General features: G+C 37.5%; 1 protein-coding gene across 1 annotated transcript in view; it reads left to right on the forward strand.

The window, feature by feature from the left end:
* Positions 1-17,117, forward strand: part of SMARCA5 (SNF2 related chromatin remodeling ATPase 5) — a 37,784-nt gene extending 20,667 nt beyond the window's left edge. Inside the window, exons 11-24 of the mRNA XM_084757472.1 lie at positions 1,276-1,502; positions 3,011-3,132; positions 3,834-3,986; positions 5,620-5,752; positions 7,370-7,518; positions 8,511-8,630; positions 9,424-9,534; positions 9,790-9,903; positions 10,221-10,343; positions 11,620-11,752; positions 11,883-12,001; positions 12,424-12,636; positions 14,962-15,069; positions 15,888-17,117. Of these exons, the coding sequence (XP_084613598.1) occupies positions 1,276-1,502; positions 3,011-3,132; positions 3,834-3,986; positions 5,620-5,752; positions 7,370-7,518; positions 8,511-8,630; positions 9,424-9,534; positions 9,790-9,903; positions 10,221-10,343; positions 11,620-11,752; positions 11,883-12,001; positions 12,424-12,636; positions 14,962-15,069; positions 15,888-15,953 (1,891 nt within the window). The 3' untranslated portion in view covers positions 15,954-17,117. The remainder of the gene's footprint in view (positions 1-1,275; positions 1,503-3,010; positions 3,133-3,833; positions 3,987-5,619; positions 5,753-7,369; positions 7,519-8,510; positions 8,631-9,423; positions 9,535-9,789; positions 9,904-10,220; positions 10,344-11,619; positions 11,753-11,882; positions 12,002-12,423; positions 12,637-14,961; positions 15,070-15,887) is intronic.
* The last annotated feature ends 3,575 nt before the right edge of the window (positions 17,118-20,692 follow it).

Here is a 20,692-nt window from a genome sequence, read left to right on the forward strand (position 1 = left end):
TTTGACTTTAGCTTATAGCTATAATTGACAAACATTTTCCTCTGTATTTATACATACATATGCTGACGTCACATCACATTCAGTCTCGTCATCATACCTTAGCCTCTCAGGATTCTTCCTCCTTTTTTAGTTTTTAATTCTCTTACTCAAATGCTGCACTAGCTACCCAGTGTGTGGCACAGTCAGGTATCATTCAGTGATGGGGTGACTTCTGAGAAGTGCATAACTAGGCTTTCTTTAATTGTCCAAAAATGCCTTAGAGTATTCTTACACAAATGATGATATCTGTTAAGCGAGTTATTTGCTTATTTTTGGATTTTCAAGACAAGGTTTCCTCTGTAGCCTTGGCTGTCCTAGAACTCTGTAGACCAGGCTGGCCTTGAACTAAAAAAGATCCTCCTGCCTCTGCCTCTGAGTGATGGCATTAAAGGCATGCTCCACCACTGCCTGGTCCTAAGCAAATACTTTCATGGAACAGCTATTGTATATGCAGTCTGTTTACTGAAATATTTTATGTTCGTGACTGTAAATGAGTAATCTCTCTCCCCTACCCCCAAACAGGGTCCCTCTGTGTAGCCTTGGCTGTCCGGAGCTCACTTTGTAGACCAGGCTGGCCTTGAACTCACAGAGATCCACCTGCCTCTGCTTTCCAAGTGCTAGGATTAAAGAGTGTGCCGCCGCCACCCATCTAAAATGAGTAATTTTTTTTAAACAAAATATTGCATACTAAAATTAAGTCTAAAACTTAATGTTTTGTTTTGTTTTAATCTCAATTAAGGGCCTGGCACGGTGATGCATGTTTTTAATCCCAGCACTTGGGAGGCAGGTGGATTGCTGTGAGTTTGAGACCAGACTGGTCTATAAATCGAGTCTAGGACGGCCTATCTGGGAGGGGGGGGAATCAAATGAAAATGTTGTATCACACTATCTTATTTTTATACAGGTAGCCTGTTTTGAACATTTAAAATAATGTTCTTAAGGTCCAAGGGCATAAATGTGAATATTAAAATACTATAGGCAATGAAAAAGTGAAAAAAATTATAGCCATACCTTAGAAATTGATGGCACACCAGCTATATTATATACAGTACAATGATCCATCATTTAATGATGGGACATAAACATGGACTTTTAAATCTGTGTTGTACCAATTTAGGAAGCAAACTTCAGACAACGATTTTTCAAATTATTCTTAAGTATTTTGTGGGTGGGGTGGGTAAGGGGATTAAGTATGCAAAGTGTCACGCATTAAGTGATATTTTTTGTTTTTAATAGGTATACTCGGATATTAATGAAGGATATAGACATATTAAACTCAGCAGGGAAGATGGACAAAATGAGGTTATTGAACATTTTGATGCAGTTGAGGAAATGCTGCAATCATCCGTATCTCTTCGATGGAGCTGAGCCTGGTCCACCATACACAACAGACATGCATCTAGTCACCAACAGTGGCAAAATGGTGGTATTAGACAAGCTGCTCCCTAAACTAAAAGAACAAGGTATTTTGTTACTGGCATTAAATTGAAAAGCAATGAAAACTTTGAAAATTCTAATATTAGGAGGATGAAACACAACACTTTGAAATACCTGTTTATGGTGTTAAAGAACTTATTTAAAGAACTTTGTAAAAATTTCAACCAAATCCGTTTCCCTAATTTTAGGTCTTAACTCTTCTAGAAGTTGGTAAATAAGCAGAGTAGATAACATTCAGTTTCCTGTAGCTTTCCTAGAAGTTGCGTCTTTTTAACATAAGATACCAGGATGTCTTTCCTACACACCCATTTCCCAGGTCCTTTGTGAGACAGTGGTGTTGTGTTCATGGTTTTTTTTCTGTTGCCTAAATATCATTACATGTACTCAAAGCATTTCTTTTTGTTTGTTTTTTGTTACGTTTTTGGTTTTTTGAGACAGGTTTTCTCTGTGTAAGAGACCTGGCTGCCCTGGACTCACTTTTTAGATCAGGCTGGCCTCGAACTGAGAGACCGGCCTGCCCCAGTCTCCTGAGTGCTGGCATTAAAGGAAAGATGGGTATACCAGTAGATGGACCTTGTAATGACAGCCAGAAACACCATTGTACTTGTTAGTGAATTGGCTACTTATATTTACTTTTTTGCATTTTTTAATGGAAATACGTGAGTAATTAAGGAACTGATTTGGTAGGTAGAAGTGGCAGGAACCTGTAGGCTATTTAACGTTAATGAAAGTTACATTGTACCCTGTAAGGAGATGGAGACCAGAACATCCTTACACATTTGGGTTAAAGAATGTATCGGGTTGTCAGCATTGCTCTTGAGTTAGGCTCCTACCATAATCAGTTATTTTCAAAACAACTCTGTTGTCGTGTGTTCCATGGCTGACGTGTGAGGAAAACAATAGAATAATCTGAATTGCAGGTAAGTGAAGGACTTCTGGTATAAATGAGGCACAATTTGTGGTCTGTTGCAGAGTTAAAATGTGTCTTCATAATTAGAATGATATTACAGGTTTAGTGTTGGGGAGCCTAGGGGATCCTGTTTGTGTCGTGGGGGAATACTACTTTTAACTATAAATGAGGTCATAGGCTAGTGGTTTACTGTCCTAAACCAGACAGTTGCCTTAGTACTGTACACATGCCACTCTTTTTTTTTTTTTAAATATTTTATTTAATTTTAATATATGTGCATTGGTGTGAGGGTGCCAGATCTTGGAGTTACAGACAGTTATGAGCTGCCATGTGGGTGCTGGGAATTGAACCCAGGTCCTTTGGAAGAATAGGCAGTGCTCTTAACCATTGAGCCATCTCTCCAGCCCCACACATGCCACTCTTTTTGTTGTTGTTCCATGATGGAAGATAGGCAGAGAATGACTGACATGGGTATTTACTGATGTCATTTTTATCCTTTTAACCAAATAAGTAACTTGGAAGTGATGGGTGATTTGTTTGTCCTACTTTTGCTTAGCCTTAAACTTATAAATTAAAATTTTCTGTATTGGAAGGCTCTGATAATGGGCTATTTATGTTCATCAGGTTCAAGAGTGCTAATCTTTAGTCAGATGACAAGGGTATTAGACATTTTGGAAGATTATTGCATGTGGAGAAATTATGAGTACTGCAGGCTGGATGGGCAGACACCTCATGATGAGAGACAAGTAAGTAAAGAAGGATGGGGAATTAAAAAGTCAGATTAAACGATTTCACTTTATTTTTCATATTCTATTACATGTACCAATTTAATATATGATTATATTGTATTATAATGTTGGATTAAAAACAATTTTTCCCCCTTCTATACCTATTTTATTTTGTGTGTATGGTGTCTTGCCTACATGTCTGTCTGTCTGTACCTTGTATGTGCTTGGTGCCCAAGGAGGCCAGAAGTGGGCACTGAAGTTACAGGTGGTTGTGAGCTGCCACATGAGGGTTGAGGATCGAACCAGTGACTTATATATAATCAATCAAGCTGGTCTGAAAATCACTGTGTAGTCAAGTATGTTCTTGAACTTTTGATCTTTCTGCCTCTTCTTGAGTGCTGGGATTGATAATAATGTGCTGTCATGCTCTAGATAAAATAACTTTCTAAGCCACTGAGGATGGTGTAAACCTGTAGTCAGAGCTGCTTGGAAAGAGCAGGTGCTTGAGCCAGTGTGGGCAATATAAAAATTATCCCACCAGTGCTGGGTGTGGTGGAGCATGCCTTTAAACCCAGCACTCAGGAGGCAGAGGGAGGTTAGCATAGTGAGTTTCAGGCCAGCTGGGGCTACATAGTGAGATCATGTCTTTAAAAAAAAAAAATCCCATCCCACAACAAATATAACAAAAAACTCTAACACTTGCTATTTTATTTCCATAGGACTCCATCAATGCATACAATGAACCGAATAGCACAAAATTTGTTTTTATGCTAAGCACACGTGCTGGTGGTCTGGGCATCAATCTTGCAACTGCTGATGTAGTAATTTTATATGATTCAGATTGGAATCCCCAAGTTGATCTTCAGGCTATGGTAAGAGATGGCAAGTAATACTTTGTGCTTAGTAAATATCTTAGGGTATGTTCCTTCTGCAAATATCCTGATTTAACCTAGTAGAACTTTTTAAAATTTTAGTTGTTTAGAAAGTGCCAACACATCTCTACCTGCTACATAAGTGGAGGCCAAAGGACAACTCGAGAATCCGTTCTCTTTCCTCACCATTCTCTGGCTCTTAGATTCCTTCACCCACCTTTTTTTCCCCCACCCCTTTTTTGAAGTTTTTAGAGAACCTTTGAATGGGGTTGGGGGTTGAGGGATTGAACTAAGGTCATCAGGCTTGGGCAACAAGTTTATTGCCTGCTTAACTGTTTTCTCAGCCCATAACTTTCTTTATTCTTATAAATATATAATAAACTATTCTTTGATAATATCTTACATTTATAAAGTTTATTTTGGTTATATACATCTCCCATACCCCTTGCCCACTCTTGGACTCATCCTACTCCCTTCTCAACTTCATCTCTCTCTCTCTCTCTCTCTCTCTCTCTCTCTCTCTCTCTCTCTCTCTCTCTCTCTCTGTGTGTGTGTGTGTGTGTGTGTGTCTGTCTGTCTGTCTGCCTCTGTCTCATCTAGTGGAGCAAGGGCAACTTACCAGTGGCTACACCCAGAGAAAAGATTCTCCCTTCCCCTGGTAGCAGTTCCTTACCAATAGCTCCTTGGCTAGGGATAGGAGTTGAAGTAGCTGGGATTTTGATGGCCTTGATTTTGGGCAGGTAGCCATAACCGCTATAGGCCAATGCCTGTAGTAGACATGTTATAGGTAGGCCATAGCATTCCTCACCATTTTCTGGCTCTCAGATTCCTTCACCCACCTTTTTTTTTTTTTTTCCTTCTCACCTCTTTTTTGAGGTTTTTAGAGAACCCTTGAATGGGGTCAGGGGTTGAGGAAGGTTTCTCATTTAAAGTTGAGCACTCATTGTCACTTAATAGAATATGTCAGTCAAGGTATTTTGAATTCTCTGCTGAAAGAGAACATGAATATAGTTGTGCTTTAAGAGAAAAGGGAAATCAGTTTGTGAGCAGGTAGTTCAACTGCCACTTGGGATGCCTAAAACTTATTCTCATTTTGTGTCTGACCTCAGAATGAGGAAGTTGATCGAGTTTGAGGCTGGGAAGATACATGAACCACAGACTAATGTGGAATGTACAGATTTGACTTAGAATGTGTTGGGTGTTTGTAAGTCCAACTCTGAATTATCTTCACTAGTCACTTTTGTATTCTTTGTAAGGGTGGTTATGGGAAATTGATAAATACGGTGTTTGTTGGAGGGATGTCTGTGAACTTAACAGAACTTAACAGAAATTAACATTCAAATTAATTTATTATAATCCTGCCTGTTAGTAGTGTCATTGTTACTTATGTGACAATCCTGCCTGTTAGCTAGTGTCATTGTATTACTTACGTAGTTGGTCTTACCTGTTAACCAACTGTGATTTCCTTTAGTTTTAGGAAGCTTTCTTTGTATTAAATTTGGTGAAATAATATGACTCCATATTGTAGGTGTTATATTTTTATATTTAATGATTTTGCTTCTCAGTGTACATGTTTCTGTATTATTTCACTTTTTAACTATATTCAAAATGACATAAAATACAATTTTGCTAGGACCGAGCTCATAGAATTGGACAAACGAAGACTGTCCGGGTGTTTCGCTTTATAACTGATAACACTGTAGAAGAAAGAATAGTGGAACGTGCTGAGATGAAGCTCAGACTGGATTCGATAGTCATTCAACAAGGTGAGGCCTAGAACTATAGATAATTCCTTAAGTTGGATTGACAGCAACATATTTCTGTCCAATGCTTTCTGAGGGAGGATGTTAAGCACCTGGAGAGTAGCTACACAGTTAAGACAGAAGTCTTATATTCCAGCTGTTTTAAACTTTAATTTCATTATTAAGTTTTGAGCTTAAGTTGATTTTAGTATTTGCTAGCAGTTTTCTTCTACATGAGCCTCATACATCACTTAAGTGGAAATAAAAGCAATACTTAAAAAATTTGTTGTTATTGTTGTTTTCAAGACAGGGATTCTCTGTGTATTAAAGCCCTGGCTGTCCTGGAACTCTTCTTTGTAGCAAGGCTGACCTGGAAGTTAAATAGATCTGCCTGCTTCTGCTCTGCCCCCTGAGTTCTGGGGTGTGCTACCACTCCTGGCCTAATACTAAAGTTTTTTAAGAATTAAGTGGGAAAATATATAAAATATATGACATTCAGCATAGCATAATTTAAATTGAGCTGTGGTGATGATTTATAAGCACTAGGGGGTACTGAAGAATTGAAAGACAAAATGTATTTTACTTTTGTTCTTGTCTGGAACTATTTCCTAAGTGACTATCAGATGCCAAGCACTGTTCTTGCTGCTGAGGTCAAGTGTTATTGTTTTCAAGGAGCTTTAGGGGGGAGACTTGACTAGACCCATAGGACTAGAAAGGGATGGGGCTTTATTTAGCTCCATTGAAGGAAATTTCAAGTCCTTATACCAGATCAGCTTTTAGGAGGACATACTTGACCTGTATTTGTGAAAACACAAATCGTTTGGCTAAATTCCTACCAGCTGAAGATCTTAATTTATTAATATTGATTCTTATCTGTGATCAAAATACATTTTCAAAATCTTTTGAGTTTATCACATCTATATTTTGTGATTTTAAAAAATTAATTAGCTAACTAACTAACTGATTGATTGAAATGGTCTCCTGTATGTAGCCCTGGCTGGTCTAGAATTTGCTAAATAGACTAGACTAGCCTTGAACTGAGAGGTTTGCCTACCTCAGCCTTTTTAGTATTAGGATTAAAGACACCTGCTTTTATGTAAAATCTAAACACAATGTAGACTTTTGTATTTCAGTTTTCTAAGAAAAAACTGACTGGGAAAGATGGCTAAGAATAGCATTTTTTAAATACAAAATTCCTTATGTTTGTAATGTTTACATGTTAAAATTTGTAAGATTTCCTCTCAACTTTGCTTTTCTTTTCCTTTTTTGCTGTTGTTTCTAGAAACCATCTCACTGTGTGGCTCTCTGGCTGTCCTGGAACTCACTATGTAGACCAGGCCTTGCCTCCGCCTCTTGAGTGAAGGATTAAATGTGTGTACCGCTGTACTCAGCAACTTGATTTTTAAATACTTCATTCTTCAAAGAACATTTTACTGAGCCAGTGTATAGTTGATAACATATGTAAGCTTTAAATATTTAAAAACTTGTCTGCTTGAAAAGAGTGAGGCATTAAATTTATTGTAATAGTGAGTTTGATTATTTGTAAATTAACAGTAAAGAGAAATAGATAACACTTCTAATATTTTTTAAATTTATAGTAAAATACAGTAATTAATATACAACATAATTTTTATTTTTCAGGGAGGCTTGTAGATCAGAACCTGAACAAAATTGGGAAAGATGAAATGCTTCAAATGATTCGACATGGCGCCACACATGTGTTTGCTTCAAAAGAAAGTGAAATCACTGATGAGGATATTGATGGTATTTTGGAAAGAGGTGCAAAGAAGGTGAGATGCATAGTAAATGATGTTTGTAACAGGAATACTTTATGAATGAACTGACACACGACTGTTCTCCATAGTCACACATGACTGTATGATTAAGGAGAAGTTGGGTTTTGTTTTGTTTTGTTTTTTAATTGTAGATATGAGAGGACAGCCAGAGGCATTTGGAGGAGTCCAGAGCAGAGGAAGAACATGTTCAGCAGAGCATCATGGCCAGGGCCGGGGGAGCAGCAGAGAGTAGGGAAGCATAGTGACAATGTCAGCAACAAAGGGAGGAGTACTGACAGCAGCTCGGCTGTAAGAAGGATGAGCAGCTGGCAGGAGGGATGTTTACATAGAGGGGCTAGGAGGCCAGCATGGTACAGCATGGTAGCGTGGACTCTGAACTGTGTAGCAGGTACTTGTGACCTGAGGGAGCCTGAAGGCCAGCACGTGCTTTGATACGCTGATAAGTACAGTGATAGGGAGGCTGCCAGAGATCAGGGAAATGACTCCCTTTGGTAACAACCGGCTTGATAACTTCCTGAGGAATGCTGGCATATGTCTAGCTGCCAGAAATCCTCCTGTAGTCCAGGTTGATCTCATTTCTGAATAGACTGCCTGTTAGAGTTTGAAGAATTGGCGTTTCCTTTAGACCAAAACTATTTGAGAAATGATTTCCTGTGTGAATTGCCATTGTTTTTCTATTTTAAAAAAAAATCAAGCTTCTGTGTACTGTAGTTTAATTTTTTAAAAATGTACTTTATGTGTATGTGTTTGTGCATCATGAATGTGAGTGTTGCCCAACGAGGCCAGAAGAGGCACTACATTTCCCTGGAACTGGAGTTGAATATAGTTGTGAGCTGCATTATGAATTGAACCAGGTTTTCTGGAAAAGCAGCAAGTGCTCTTAATTGCTGAGCCCTCTTTTCAGTCCTGAAAGTCTATAATCTGTTTTGACTACAGGTCTTAAGATTACTTTGTTCTCAATAAGATTTTTTTTCTTTCCTCTATAGACTGCAGAAATGAATGAAAAGCTCTCCAAGATGGGTGAAAGTTCACTTAGAAACTTTACAATGGATACAGAGTCCAGTGTTTATAACTTTGAAGGAGAAGACTATAGAGAAAAACAAAAGGTATTTATTTCAGAATGAATTTTAATGAAAACTTGGAACAGTCTTGTGTTTATCCCTTCCTAGGTTTTTCATTGTTTAAGCAGTGTGGTAGCTTGTAAACGCTGATGTAGCTGTTGACTTGCTTATTTATTTACTTAGAGGAGGGACAGTGGTCTTAGCACAGCCCTGGGTGGCCTCCCTCCCGTTATATCTGAGGCTTGCCTTGCACTCTCTTAATCTCCTGCCTCTACTTCCTTAGTGCTGGCATTACAGATGTGAGCCACTTAGCTAGTTTTGGAGTATTTTTAATCTATATGATAAAGTTCATTGTACACTGTTACTGAACACATTCTTATATAGTGTGAGTATAATTGGGAATATTTGAAAGTAAACTAAGTGGCAATAAAAAAGGCCACAGGTTGTTTTTCTTAGAACTTGAACTGATTGGTAATAAAATGATTTAGTTTCATTAGCAATATTTGCTACTAGAGAGAAGTTGTCAAGTGCTATATAGAAGAAATATCTCTCATATCTCTTAACATTTAGATAAGTATTAAACATGGTCTCAGTTTTTCTAAGAAAATGTTTGTTTTTCTACTTACTTGGGTTACAGTTTATTTCTATAGTATTTTATAGATTTTTTTATTTTATAGATTTTGTCTTCTATGTTACATAGTATAAAAAATACCATAGTCTTCATCTTTATAGAATTTTTAGTCCAGTATTATGCCAATATATTTTTATTTATAATCACTATATAATTTATTGTTGTGTATATTGAAATTAGTGATTTGAATTACTTCCCATATCCTAGATTGCATTCACAGAGTGGATTGAACCACCTAAAAGAGAAAGAAAAGCTAACTATGCTGTGGACGCATATTTCAGGGAAGCTCTTCGTGTTAGTGAGCCCAAAGCACCCAAGGTAAGATGACAGCATGGAAATGTGTAAATGTGCTGCAAGTGAAATTGTTTTCTCAAATTTTTACAACAAAATAAAATTGAAAATTATGTTTTCGTTATTTTTGAATTTGTTTAAATTTTGTCAGTTCATTTTTATGGTAAATTCTATTTCTTTTTAGAATTGGCTATTATGGTTTAGGAAGTCACTTAATGTGTGTGTGTGTGTGTGTGTGTGTATTGTTTTTTAATGGACAATACTGTTTTTATGTTTCTTTAGGCACCTCGACCTCCAAAACAACCAAATGTTCAAGATTTCCAGTTCTTTCCCCCCCGTTTATTTGAATTACTGGAAAAAGAAATTCTGTATTACAGGAAGACTATTGGGTACAAGGTGATTGAAATTCTTCCCTGTGTGCTTTCTACTCAGAACCACTAGGGCAAAACTGCTTATTGACATTTGTTTAACTAACTTGAGCCTAGTAGGAAATACTGTTACCTGCTCTACTCTAGTGTTACATGTCTAGTAATGAACTTCCTGAGTTTTCATCGAAAAGAAAAACTTTCATGAGTAATACTTTTTAAAGATGTGACATTGGCAATTAATCAATTTCATGAATATATTAGAAAATATATAATGTTAATTTTGTTAAGAATTTATTAAGCGTCTTAATATTTACGAATTGATGGTATTGGAAAACATCCTATTAGGTGCCTCGGAGTCCTGACCTACCTAATGCAGCACAGGCACAGAAAGAAGAACAGCTTAAAATTGATGAAGCAGAGCCCCTTAATGACGAGGAGTTGGAGGAAAAAGAGAAGCTTCTGACACAGGTATAACCCTTGATGAACACATATTACGTCCTTTAGTGAAATACTGTATGTCTGTTGGAGCTGGCAGTGTAACCCAGTCCTGCAGTGCTTCTCTAGCACAGTTCTAACTGCAGCCCCAGCACTGAGGAGAAGCAAGGGAGGGAACTAAACATGGGGAAGCTTCAACATATTCTGCTGCATTTGGTTTTCACAACTAGTTGAGCTTAAAGATGTGTAATTGGCATTCGTTTGTGATTATAATGTCTGTTATGGCCAGAAGGGTAGCATTTCACAGCTCTCTTTGTCTGGCTTTTATATCCTTTCTGTCTCCTTTTCTGTGATATAGCACTTCTGGCACTAGTTTATATATAGCACATACAGTATGCCAGCCAGCAGGGAAGAAGCTTCCCTGAGTCCCAGTTTGAGTTCTCTATGTCCTGCAACCAGATTGTGTACTGTCTCACCATCTAGTTCTGGTGGGCCCCAGGACATTGCAGTAACTTATACTTTGAGTTTCTGGAGCCTTCCTGACCAACAACTTAGAGGAGGTATCCCATGTCTGGAAATGGGATCAGCATTATCTACCCATCTAGGACACCTTGTTCAGAGGTTGTTAAAAAACAAATCCAGTTATGTTCATGTGTGTGCACACATGTAGGAGTCAGTACTTTTTACCATGTAGATTCTAGGGATTGAAATCAAGTCATTAGGCTTGGCTGCAGGTAACTTAGATGCTGTACCACCTCATTGGCTCTCTGAAAATATGGTTTCTTTCATAGGGTTTGCATATAGTAGTAGGTTTCCATAAGACTTCTTATAGCTTTAGTTTTGGTTAACCCTGTCACTTACTGTTCTTTTTTTTTTTTTTTTTTTTCCTTTCTCCTGCCCCTCTTTTTCCATTTACTTTTTACCACCCCAATATCTCTTCTTTACTTTTACTTCATATATGTTGTATCTTTTAAGCTTTGTTTTTCTTGTAGTTTTGTACTTGCTCCTTTTTACTATCTGTTACTTTTCCTTCCAAACTCCTAATAATATTTCAAAGCTAAAGCAAAGTGTCATGGAGCCTTTTCATGTGGAATTTCTGTCTTCCACTGAGAGTTGGTTGCCCAGGGTTCTGAGAAATATATAATGTACTGGCAAAAGTGTATGCGTGGAAAGTTAACCACTCCAAAACTCTTAGTTAAGGTCAAATAGGCTTTTTTCCCCCTGTATATCAAATGCATTTGAAAGTATGATAGCATTATTTTCTAAGTCCTATGTACTGTGATTAAATATTTTGCTTATTGCTGCTTAGGGGTTTACTAATTGGAATAAGAGAGATTTTAACCAGTTTATCAAAGCCAATGAGAAATGGGGTCGTGATGACATTGAAAATATAGCCAGAGAAGTAGAAGGAAAAACTCCAGAAGAAGTCATTGAATACTCAGGTAATAATTTTACTATATTAATGTAAGAATGTTGTCAGTCTTTGGGAGTTGAATAAAAAGTTTTTGGACATTTTTGTTTTTTAATATTTTTTTCATTTCCTCCCTTTATTTGTTCTTTTATACTCAACAGCCGTGTTCTGGGAAAGATGCAATGAGCTCCAGGACATAGAGAAGATTATGGCTCAGATTGAAAGGGGAGAGGCAAGAATTCAAAGAAGAATAAGTATCAAGAAAGCACTAGATACAAAGGTACTTTGTATATTAAGTACAGTAGGTACTATAACTCTATACTCCATTAATATGATGACATAACCATATTAAGGGGACAGAAATTACCATTCAAAAATTAAAATTCCTTCAAAAAAATCATAACTTTTGGTAGCATAGTTTACCTAAATATTAAGTTGATAGGCTGGTTTAAATGTGCTAGACTCTGCTTCATAAGTGTTAGAAAGCTTAGGCCTCACTTCTCAGAGTAATAACAACAGTGAAACACTATGAAAGTATAAAAGTACTGCAGGACAAAGAGCAGGTGAGAGTATCTAGATAGGAAATTCTGATTGGAAATTGGAACATTGATGGTTAATTATCGAGATACCGAAGTAAATTTGAACTATGGATTATACAGGACTTGTATTTTATATAATATATATAAAATATAACTTTTGTAGATTGGACGGTACAAAGCACCCTTTCATCAGCTAAGAATATCATATGGTACTAACAAAGGAAAAAACTACACTGAAGAAGAGGACCGTTTTCTTATTTGTATGCTGCACAAACTTGGATTTGACAAAGAAAATGTTTATGATGAATTACGACAATGCATTCGAAACTCCCCTCAGTTCAGATTTGATTGGTTTCTCAAGTCCAGAACTGCAATGGTGAGTGTCCAAGGTTTTTTGTGTGTTGCAGCAGAGTTCAGAATAAGTATGTTCAGTATTTGTTAACCTTGAAGTATATTTGTCTTTAGTTTCAGATATTAAGTAATTTCCTCTGTTATTCACAGCCACAATTTGAAAACATGAAAGGCAATTTGAAATCCTTTAATGTTGGGTTTTTTAACATTACTTCATGCGATAGCACTAATCAGGTTCTAAGTGAGGAGAAGTGCTGCCTTTGGATTCATGAGTCCAGTTCTATAGAGAAGAATGTGCTTCAGGCTCTACCTGCCCATCAGGGTGCTAGATCTGGGGTCTTTTAAGATGGCTGATTGGTATATTGATTTAAGACTGGGTTTTGTTTGTAATTCAATGTCTGGCTGTTTCTAACAAGATGTCCATTTCTGACATCTTTAAATTAGATTTCAAGAAAGTTTACTTTTGAAATGTGTCTTACCTCTGGTATTTTATTTAGCACGTTTGACCTTTGTTAGAGTAGTGAAAGTACAAAGATTGAGTAGTCCTGAGTTTGAAACATACTGCAGTAAGCAGACTATGCATTTGAAGTATTTTGTTAATGTACATAGCCATGGGGACCATGTATTTTTCAGTAGTCAAATGTTCAGTTGGCATTTAGGCTACCGTAGCATGCAGAGCTATCCTGAAAATACTATACTATATAAGCAAATAGTTCAAAGATTGAGTTGCTATAAGCTCTCCTGTGCTTCTTTTATATAAGGTATTGTTTTTATATAATAGATAAGGAATTTTGTACTTAAAGGATCCTCACAAGTTTTTTCTTTTATTTACTTATTATGTATACAGCGTATGCCTGCACGCCAGAAGAGGGCACCATATCTCATTTTAGATGGTTGTGAGCTACCATGTGGTTGCTGAGAATTGAACTCAGGACCTTTGGAAGAGCAGCCAGTGCTCTTAACTTAACCTCTGAGCCATCTCTCCAGCCCCCCTCACAATTATTTATTGTGATAAATAATTGACACATAGTTCTTGTCCAGGGCTTCAAAGGATTCAGTGTACCACAGTATGTGTATTATAGTATACTAGATAAAGCCCAGTGTGCAGCACTTCGTGGTGTGTGTGTGCCGTCTTATACTTTTTTTGGTTTGTTGTTTTTTTCTAGACAGGGTTTCTCTGTGTAACCTTGGCTGTCCTGGAACTTGCTCTGTAGACCAGGCTGGCCTCGAACTCACAGACACCTGCCTGCTTCTGTCTCCTGAGTGCTAGGATTGAAGGTGTTCACCATCACTGCCTGGCTTTGCATTATACCTTTTAAAGGAAATACAACTTTGCTCTTTATTGCCTTCTATCTCTATTGATTGAAGATATTACTAAGCCATGCATGGAGCTTCTCCCAAGTAGTTCAGAATTATTTTACTGTGGTTGCCAATGTAAAGGTTTTATTCATACAAGACATTAAAACAAGCAGGCAAACAAAACATCTTTGTTCTGTAAGGAAATGAGCTGCTAGCAGACAGTGATGCAAACGAATTTTTACTTCAGTGAGTGTTATCTGCTATTTCCACATTACTCTTCTTTGCATCTCTTCTGGGGGGCCACATAGATTGGCAGAGAAAGGAGGTAGATTAAAGTCATCGTGGACTTCATAGCCATGTGCATATTACTGCCATAAACTAAAGATGATAATGCTTTTAAAGAAAATATTTTTGATCTCCTAAGTTCTAGCTGATTTTGGTTTTGAATTATGTATGTTAAATATAAGGAGTCCAGACTTTCTAGGCATAGTTATTGCAAGTGCGAGATTGTTTATTTTCATTGCTTTGGTACCTGCATGATAAGTGAAGGAACAGTTTGTGAGGAACATACACTGGTATGGAGCTCTACTATTTATTTTTGCTTATTGGCACATTACCACTGAGCGATATCCTCAACCATTTTAGTGCCCCTTTAAAGAATGAAGTAAAAAACATTAAATACTTGGTTTTTTGTATCCTCACAGCATGGTTTATGAGTAAAAGTTAACTTCTTTTTGCCTTTTTAAAAAGTCTACTGGGAATATGAATGCTTTTTGTATTTGTTTTCTTGTTTTTGTTTTGGTTTTGTTTTTCTAGACAGGGTCTCTCTGTGTAGCCTTGGCTGGCCTGGACTCACTTTGTAGACCAGGCTGGCTTTGAACTCATAGCACTCCACCTGCCTCTGCTTCCTGAGTGTTGGGATTAAAGGCGTGCGCTGCCACCACCACCACCCGGCACTTTTTGTATTTGTTAAAACACCTTTATTTAGAGATCGAAGTCCTGACGACATGTAGTTGGAATAACAAGTTTATCATGTATATTTATGACGCAGGAGCTCCAGAGGAGGTGTAATACCTTAATTACTTTGATTGAAAGAGAAAATATGGAGCTAGAAGAAAAGGAGAAGGCAGAGAAAAAGAAAAGAGGACCAAAGCCTTCTGTGAGTATTCATGAATCTGTAAAATGTACAGATTATGTGAATGACACAGGGTGTGTGTGTGTGTGTGTGTGTGTGTGTGTGTGTGTGTGTGTGTGTGTGTGTGTTATGCATACATGTGTGTGTGGTAGTTCTCACTGGGTGAGGCACAGGTTGGCATGACAAATGAAGTACTGTCTTATTTTTTGAGATGAGAGTTTCAGTGAATTTGGAGCTTGTTTTGGCTAACCTGGCTGTCCTGTGCACCTCTTCTCTTCCCGGCATTTTCAGGATTAGAACATAAGTTCTAATGCTTTCTGGACACACAGTTTACCCACTAGCCCTCTGTCCAGCAAATCCCACCACAACTACCTTTTAAAGTATTTACACTTTTTTTTTTTTTTGGTAAATAATACATTTGAGTCACCTGAAAATATAAACTAAATTTGATGCACTAAATGTGGAAAAGCATGTTGTCCTGTTGGAGGTATGTCTTCTGACTGCCAAGAGTGCACACCTGTTCTTGAGAATTCTTGAAATTCTAGGAGACTTGCAGGACTATTAGGAGAGTGGTAGCTTTACAGGTTCTATGATGGTCTCCTGAACTCAGCAGAATGCTAGCAGGGTGAGTGTTCTTCAGAAGGGGGCAGGCATCTTGTTATTTAACACCAGTCAATTACTTGGAGATTTTATGGTGGGTTTGAAAGGTTTGTTTTGATCCCTGGAGAAAAGTCGTACTGACCTGTTGTGTGCTAGTCACTACGAATGTGCTGTATGAGAATATGTTAATTATTTGTATTATTTTTATCTTCACGAGAGCTAATCCTTTTGTTTGTTTATAGACACAGAAGCGTAAAATGGATGGTGCCCCTGATGGCCGAGGAAGGAAAAAGAAGCTGAAACTATGAACACATATTTGTCTTATAATCACTAACTAGTAGTTGTTTAATTTACGGGTCTTCATAAGATGTGCTGTACAGTGCTCAACTGTTATGTCATTCAAAGACATCAGGTCCATCTGCTTACTGAGCTAGAAACATAGTATGTAGTTTCACTTTTTTTAAATGCAACAGCTGTGCTGAAATTTTTTTTTTATTATTAACACTTGAAGTAATAAAACAGGCTTCATTTATTAATAAATGTTTCATTTGATTTATTTTTCTAATAGTTACATTTGTGAGGATTGTGGCTTTTTATGAGCTACTACTTTAACACTTGTATGGCTTAAAAACAAGCAAACAAGTAAAAAACAATTACAAATAACATCTGATTGTTCTCTTCCACTTAGTTGTGTAATTATTTTATTTCACATTCTTTGCCTTTGCTGAAAAGAATTTTTTTTTTTTTTTTTTTTTTTTTTTGGTAGTAGTACTATTGAGTCTCACCTGGAGAGATTGTGTAAACTGCATCTTGCTTATTATAGAATGGGGGAAGGCAACACAAGTTATAATGTTTTCTATGCATATCTCTGTTAACACTGTCTGTTCCTATGGTTCTGACAGGAATGTGCCCTATTCTGTAGGATGAATGGTCTTTTTTAGTTGTATAGCCAAAGACATTTAATATTTTCTGGTTCTTAAGGCGATGTATTATTTTGTAAAAGGGATTTTTTTTTTTAAAGTATTTAGTAAATATTTTTGACAAATGGCCTACAGCAGCCACAACTTAGAAAGATAATGTCAGAAGTAAGGTGATTTTTTTTTTAATTTGAATGACCCAGCCAAAATGAGGTGTGAATTTGTCATACTGTCACAATACTAATAGAATGTACCCTCTCAGTTTATAGTATTTTTGAGTTTTTAGAGTAAATGAGAATTTTATTTTATTATATTTTAAAATAACTTCTAAGTCCTAGTAGCAAGATGGAGTGTAATTCCAGTTTTTATTTTCTATGGAATAGACTTGGTAAACTGGAGACCCTGAAGCAGGAATACCCAGAGGCCTTTATGTGCTACATGTCATTTGTATAAAGTTTTATATGTGCAAATTGGGTACATAAGCAGTTCTCCATTTTTCTAAGGGAATGCAATAAATGTAGCATCGTGAATAAATATAACTTTTATAATCCTTAACGTGTTTTCTTTCCATTTCTTTGAAAAATTTTTTCTTATTTATTTAACTCCAATCTTTTTTCCATAAAAGATAGCCTGGTTTCTGTAAATGTGTAGGATTGTTGATGTGAGTGTCATGCAGAATAGTCTGGGAAATTGTAATCTGAATCTTCATGGTCTCCCAAAGTTGGTTACATTTGAACATTGTGGCCTCGTTTTGGAGGAAATAATTGAAAACATCTTAAAATCACAGAAAATTTTCTAAAGGTCACAAATGTGAGGTTTTTGAAGATGTAGAGAAATTGGGAGGTGCTGTGCAATAGAAGGAAGCTGGGCTGAGCCTGAGGATCGAGACCTATAGATCCTTTTCCTTCCTGCCTTTTTTTTTTTTTTTTTTTAATTTGGTTTTTGGTTTTTCTAGACAGGGTTTCTCTGTGTAGTCTTGGCTGTCCTAGACTCAGTTTGTAGACTACGGTAGCCTGGAACTCAAAGCTATCCATCTGCCTCTGCATCCCACAGTACTGGGATTAAAGACGTGTGCCACCACACCTGGCTCTGACCTGGAGATTTCAATATAGAAGAAATATAAAGGGAAATCTTAAGTGGAAAAAAAATGTGGAAGATACTAGCCAAATTTAGCCAGTGCTGGAGACTTGTTCTAGGGCCCTGGGCAGCACTCCACGCTCCTCTAGAAGGAAGGAACGGTACCTTAACTGTCCGTGTCTTAAAGAGGAATTGAAGGTGAAGATAGAATAGGAAGCCACACCACAGACTGTGGCAAAACCAGAGCCCTGGCCATCTGTTCCCCAAAGTATAAAGACCATATATGTTATGCTGGAAAGACAATACTGTGCTGGCAAATACAATGCAATATAAATGCTAATTTTAAAATGACATAGGAATGATGTGAAAGTTTCTATTCACATCCTTTTACTTGAAGGTACTTCATAATAGATTTTCACTTTGCTTACTTTAATGGCTGTGGTAGTGTACACCTATAACCCTGGTGCTCAGAAGTATGGTGAATTTGATGCCATCCTGGGCTAGCATGGTACAAAAAACAAAGTGCTTAATTTTATAGCAGTGCTGTTTATCCTTTTAATTGTTAAAGTGGTTTTTTTGTTGTTGTTGTTTTGTTTTTTTGTTTTTTTTTTCCCCTTGAGTCTGTGTGTTAGCCTCAGCTGTCTTGGACTCACTTGGACCAGCTTGTAGACTAGGCTGGCCTTGAACTCACAACAATCTGCCTGCCTTTGCCTCCCAAGTGCTGGGATTAAGGGCATGCGCCACTACACCTGGCTAATTGTTAAAGGTTTTAAAGTTTAGGAATTCTGAGCCAGCCCTAATTAGCATACTTGTACTTATGGACATCTGGATGTTGGCCTCTGAATGGTAACATACATACTAGCAAACAACATAATATTTTTTCTTCCTTTCTTATTAATATTTGTGTATGTTAGTTTGTCAGTTTGTTAATAACTTTAAATAACTGTTCTCTTAAATAGAATCCAACGCATAGTTTTACATTCTATGTTGACAGTATTTTTAAATTAATTTGTAGCATGGTGCTGGTGGGGAACGGGCCTTTAAACCCAGCACTTGGAGACAGGGGCAGACAGGTCTCTAAAGTTTAAGGTCATCAAGTCTGTCTATCCAGGACTACACAAAAATGCCCTCTCTCAAAAAACCAGAAGCAAAATAAAATGAGTTGCATGCTAACTTTCTTTTCTTTAGATATCTGCTTCTTCTCAGGCTAGTAAACAGGTTTAGATTTAGTAACAGTTGGGGAACATTTGTAACTCGCATTTCTGAGAAGCCTGCAACCTTTAATGCTTGATAATTCCCTGGTCAGTGTTGACTACAACAGTAAATTCTGAAGTAGAACCATGGTTTAGAAATTGAAAAAGCATGATCTTCAAGAGTAGCTTCAGGAATACAGTTTACTATGACTGTTTTAAGGAAGGAGCCTGCAGCATGAATGCTGCAGTGTGTGGACCTAACTCTGGTTTCTAGGCCTCCCACAAATCTGGGTAGCCAGTGTTAGCCTTGAGGAATGTTAGGCCATCACCGAAACTTGTTAGCCACCGCAGTTTAGTCTCTGTCTTCACAATTGTCTCTTCTGAAGCCACCTGTTCTGAGAAAGAGTGAGGCATCATTCAGCAGCTACAAGTTGATTTGACAAGTGTCACCCCAAATTTGATATTTTGAAGACAATTCTGGTCCTACACTGACAGCTCTAAGACATTGGTGTGGGGGCTGTAAGAAAGGTAGACTTAGAATTTGTGCCTGGCCTCCTGAACCATATTATGCCAACATCTTCAGAGGTCATGAATATAGTAGAGCTGGGAAAGAATGCTTCTAAGTATTTTGCTAATGGAAAATTGCTGTGTAGCAGCAGATGTTATTATCAGTATAATAGTTGTCAGGAGGCCAGCCATTTCTTCCAGGCTGGTCTTGAACAAGTGATCCTTCTGCATCAGCCTCCTCTGGTTTTGACCCTATGTCCAAGCCAGTGTATGCAACACCTAGATTGAGCAAAGGAAAATTGTATTTTCCAGAAAGCTTTAATGCTTCATTTTTGTACATACATAGTTCATGCTGGCCAGTGATTCTCCTGTACCTTCCAAGGGTTGAGACAGCAGGCATGCTCCAATACACCCAGCCTTTAAATTGTTAAATGTTATCATTTACATCACAAGAGCCCAACATCATTAGAGCTGTGTTTCTTCAGGATGTGGCACTAGGGTTGTTAACAATGGCAAGAGTATGAGGTGGTAGAATCATTAGAACGGTTGGCATGCACATGCCCTGGCTCCAGTCTCCAACATCTCTAAAAATAAATCACAGGTAGTAACGCACAAGTTTATGGGCTAGAGGCATGTTAGACTAAGCCATCATTTAGAAGGCCTCAGTATATTCATTGGTTATTGTCTTCCTTCCATTTTAATGGAATAAGACTTTCAGCAGTTGATTTTTTCCTGTCCTCAGATTTGTCAGTCTCTCGTGTATCAGACAATAAAGGAGTGTGTGTGTGTAAGCATGTGCCACAACATATATGGAGGTAGGAGGGCAGCTTGTTGCCTTTGACCGTATGGGTCTTGAGGATGAGCCTGAGATTGCCAGGCACTGACTTGGGAAGAGAGTTGGCCTGTGGCATTTTATTAAAGAGGTTGGGGTTTGTTTTGATTGTTAATTGATATGGGAAGATCAGATCATTGTCAGTGTCAGACTCTAGGTTGGGTCCAGAACTGCAAGTAAAGAGAGCTAGGAAGCAGGTATGAAAATACTCATTTTTCTCCAGTCTGGAAAAGATATGATAAGCTGGAGTGCCTACCTTGACTTCCCCACAGTGGTGGCCTGTGACCTGGAATTTTAGGCTAAATAAAGTAAATCTCTCAGTTGCTTTTGGTCAAAGTGTTTCATGTTGGCTGATGTATGTATGTCCAATGGAGAGTTTCCTAGTTAATGTTGGAGGGTTGTAAGCACTACATTCACAAAACCACTTCATGGCACTTGTAGAGTAACTACTAGGAAACAGTAAAACAGACTAGTTTCATAGGAAGCATTGTTTTTAACATTGTAGAAAGTAAGACAAATGG

This window comes from Acomys minous, assembly GCF_964271855.1.
Source record: "Acomys minous genome assembly, chromosome: 14".
In the NCBI taxonomy this organism is placed as follows: Eukaryota; Metazoa; Chordata; class Mammalia; order Rodentia; family Muridae; genus Acomys; species Acomys minous.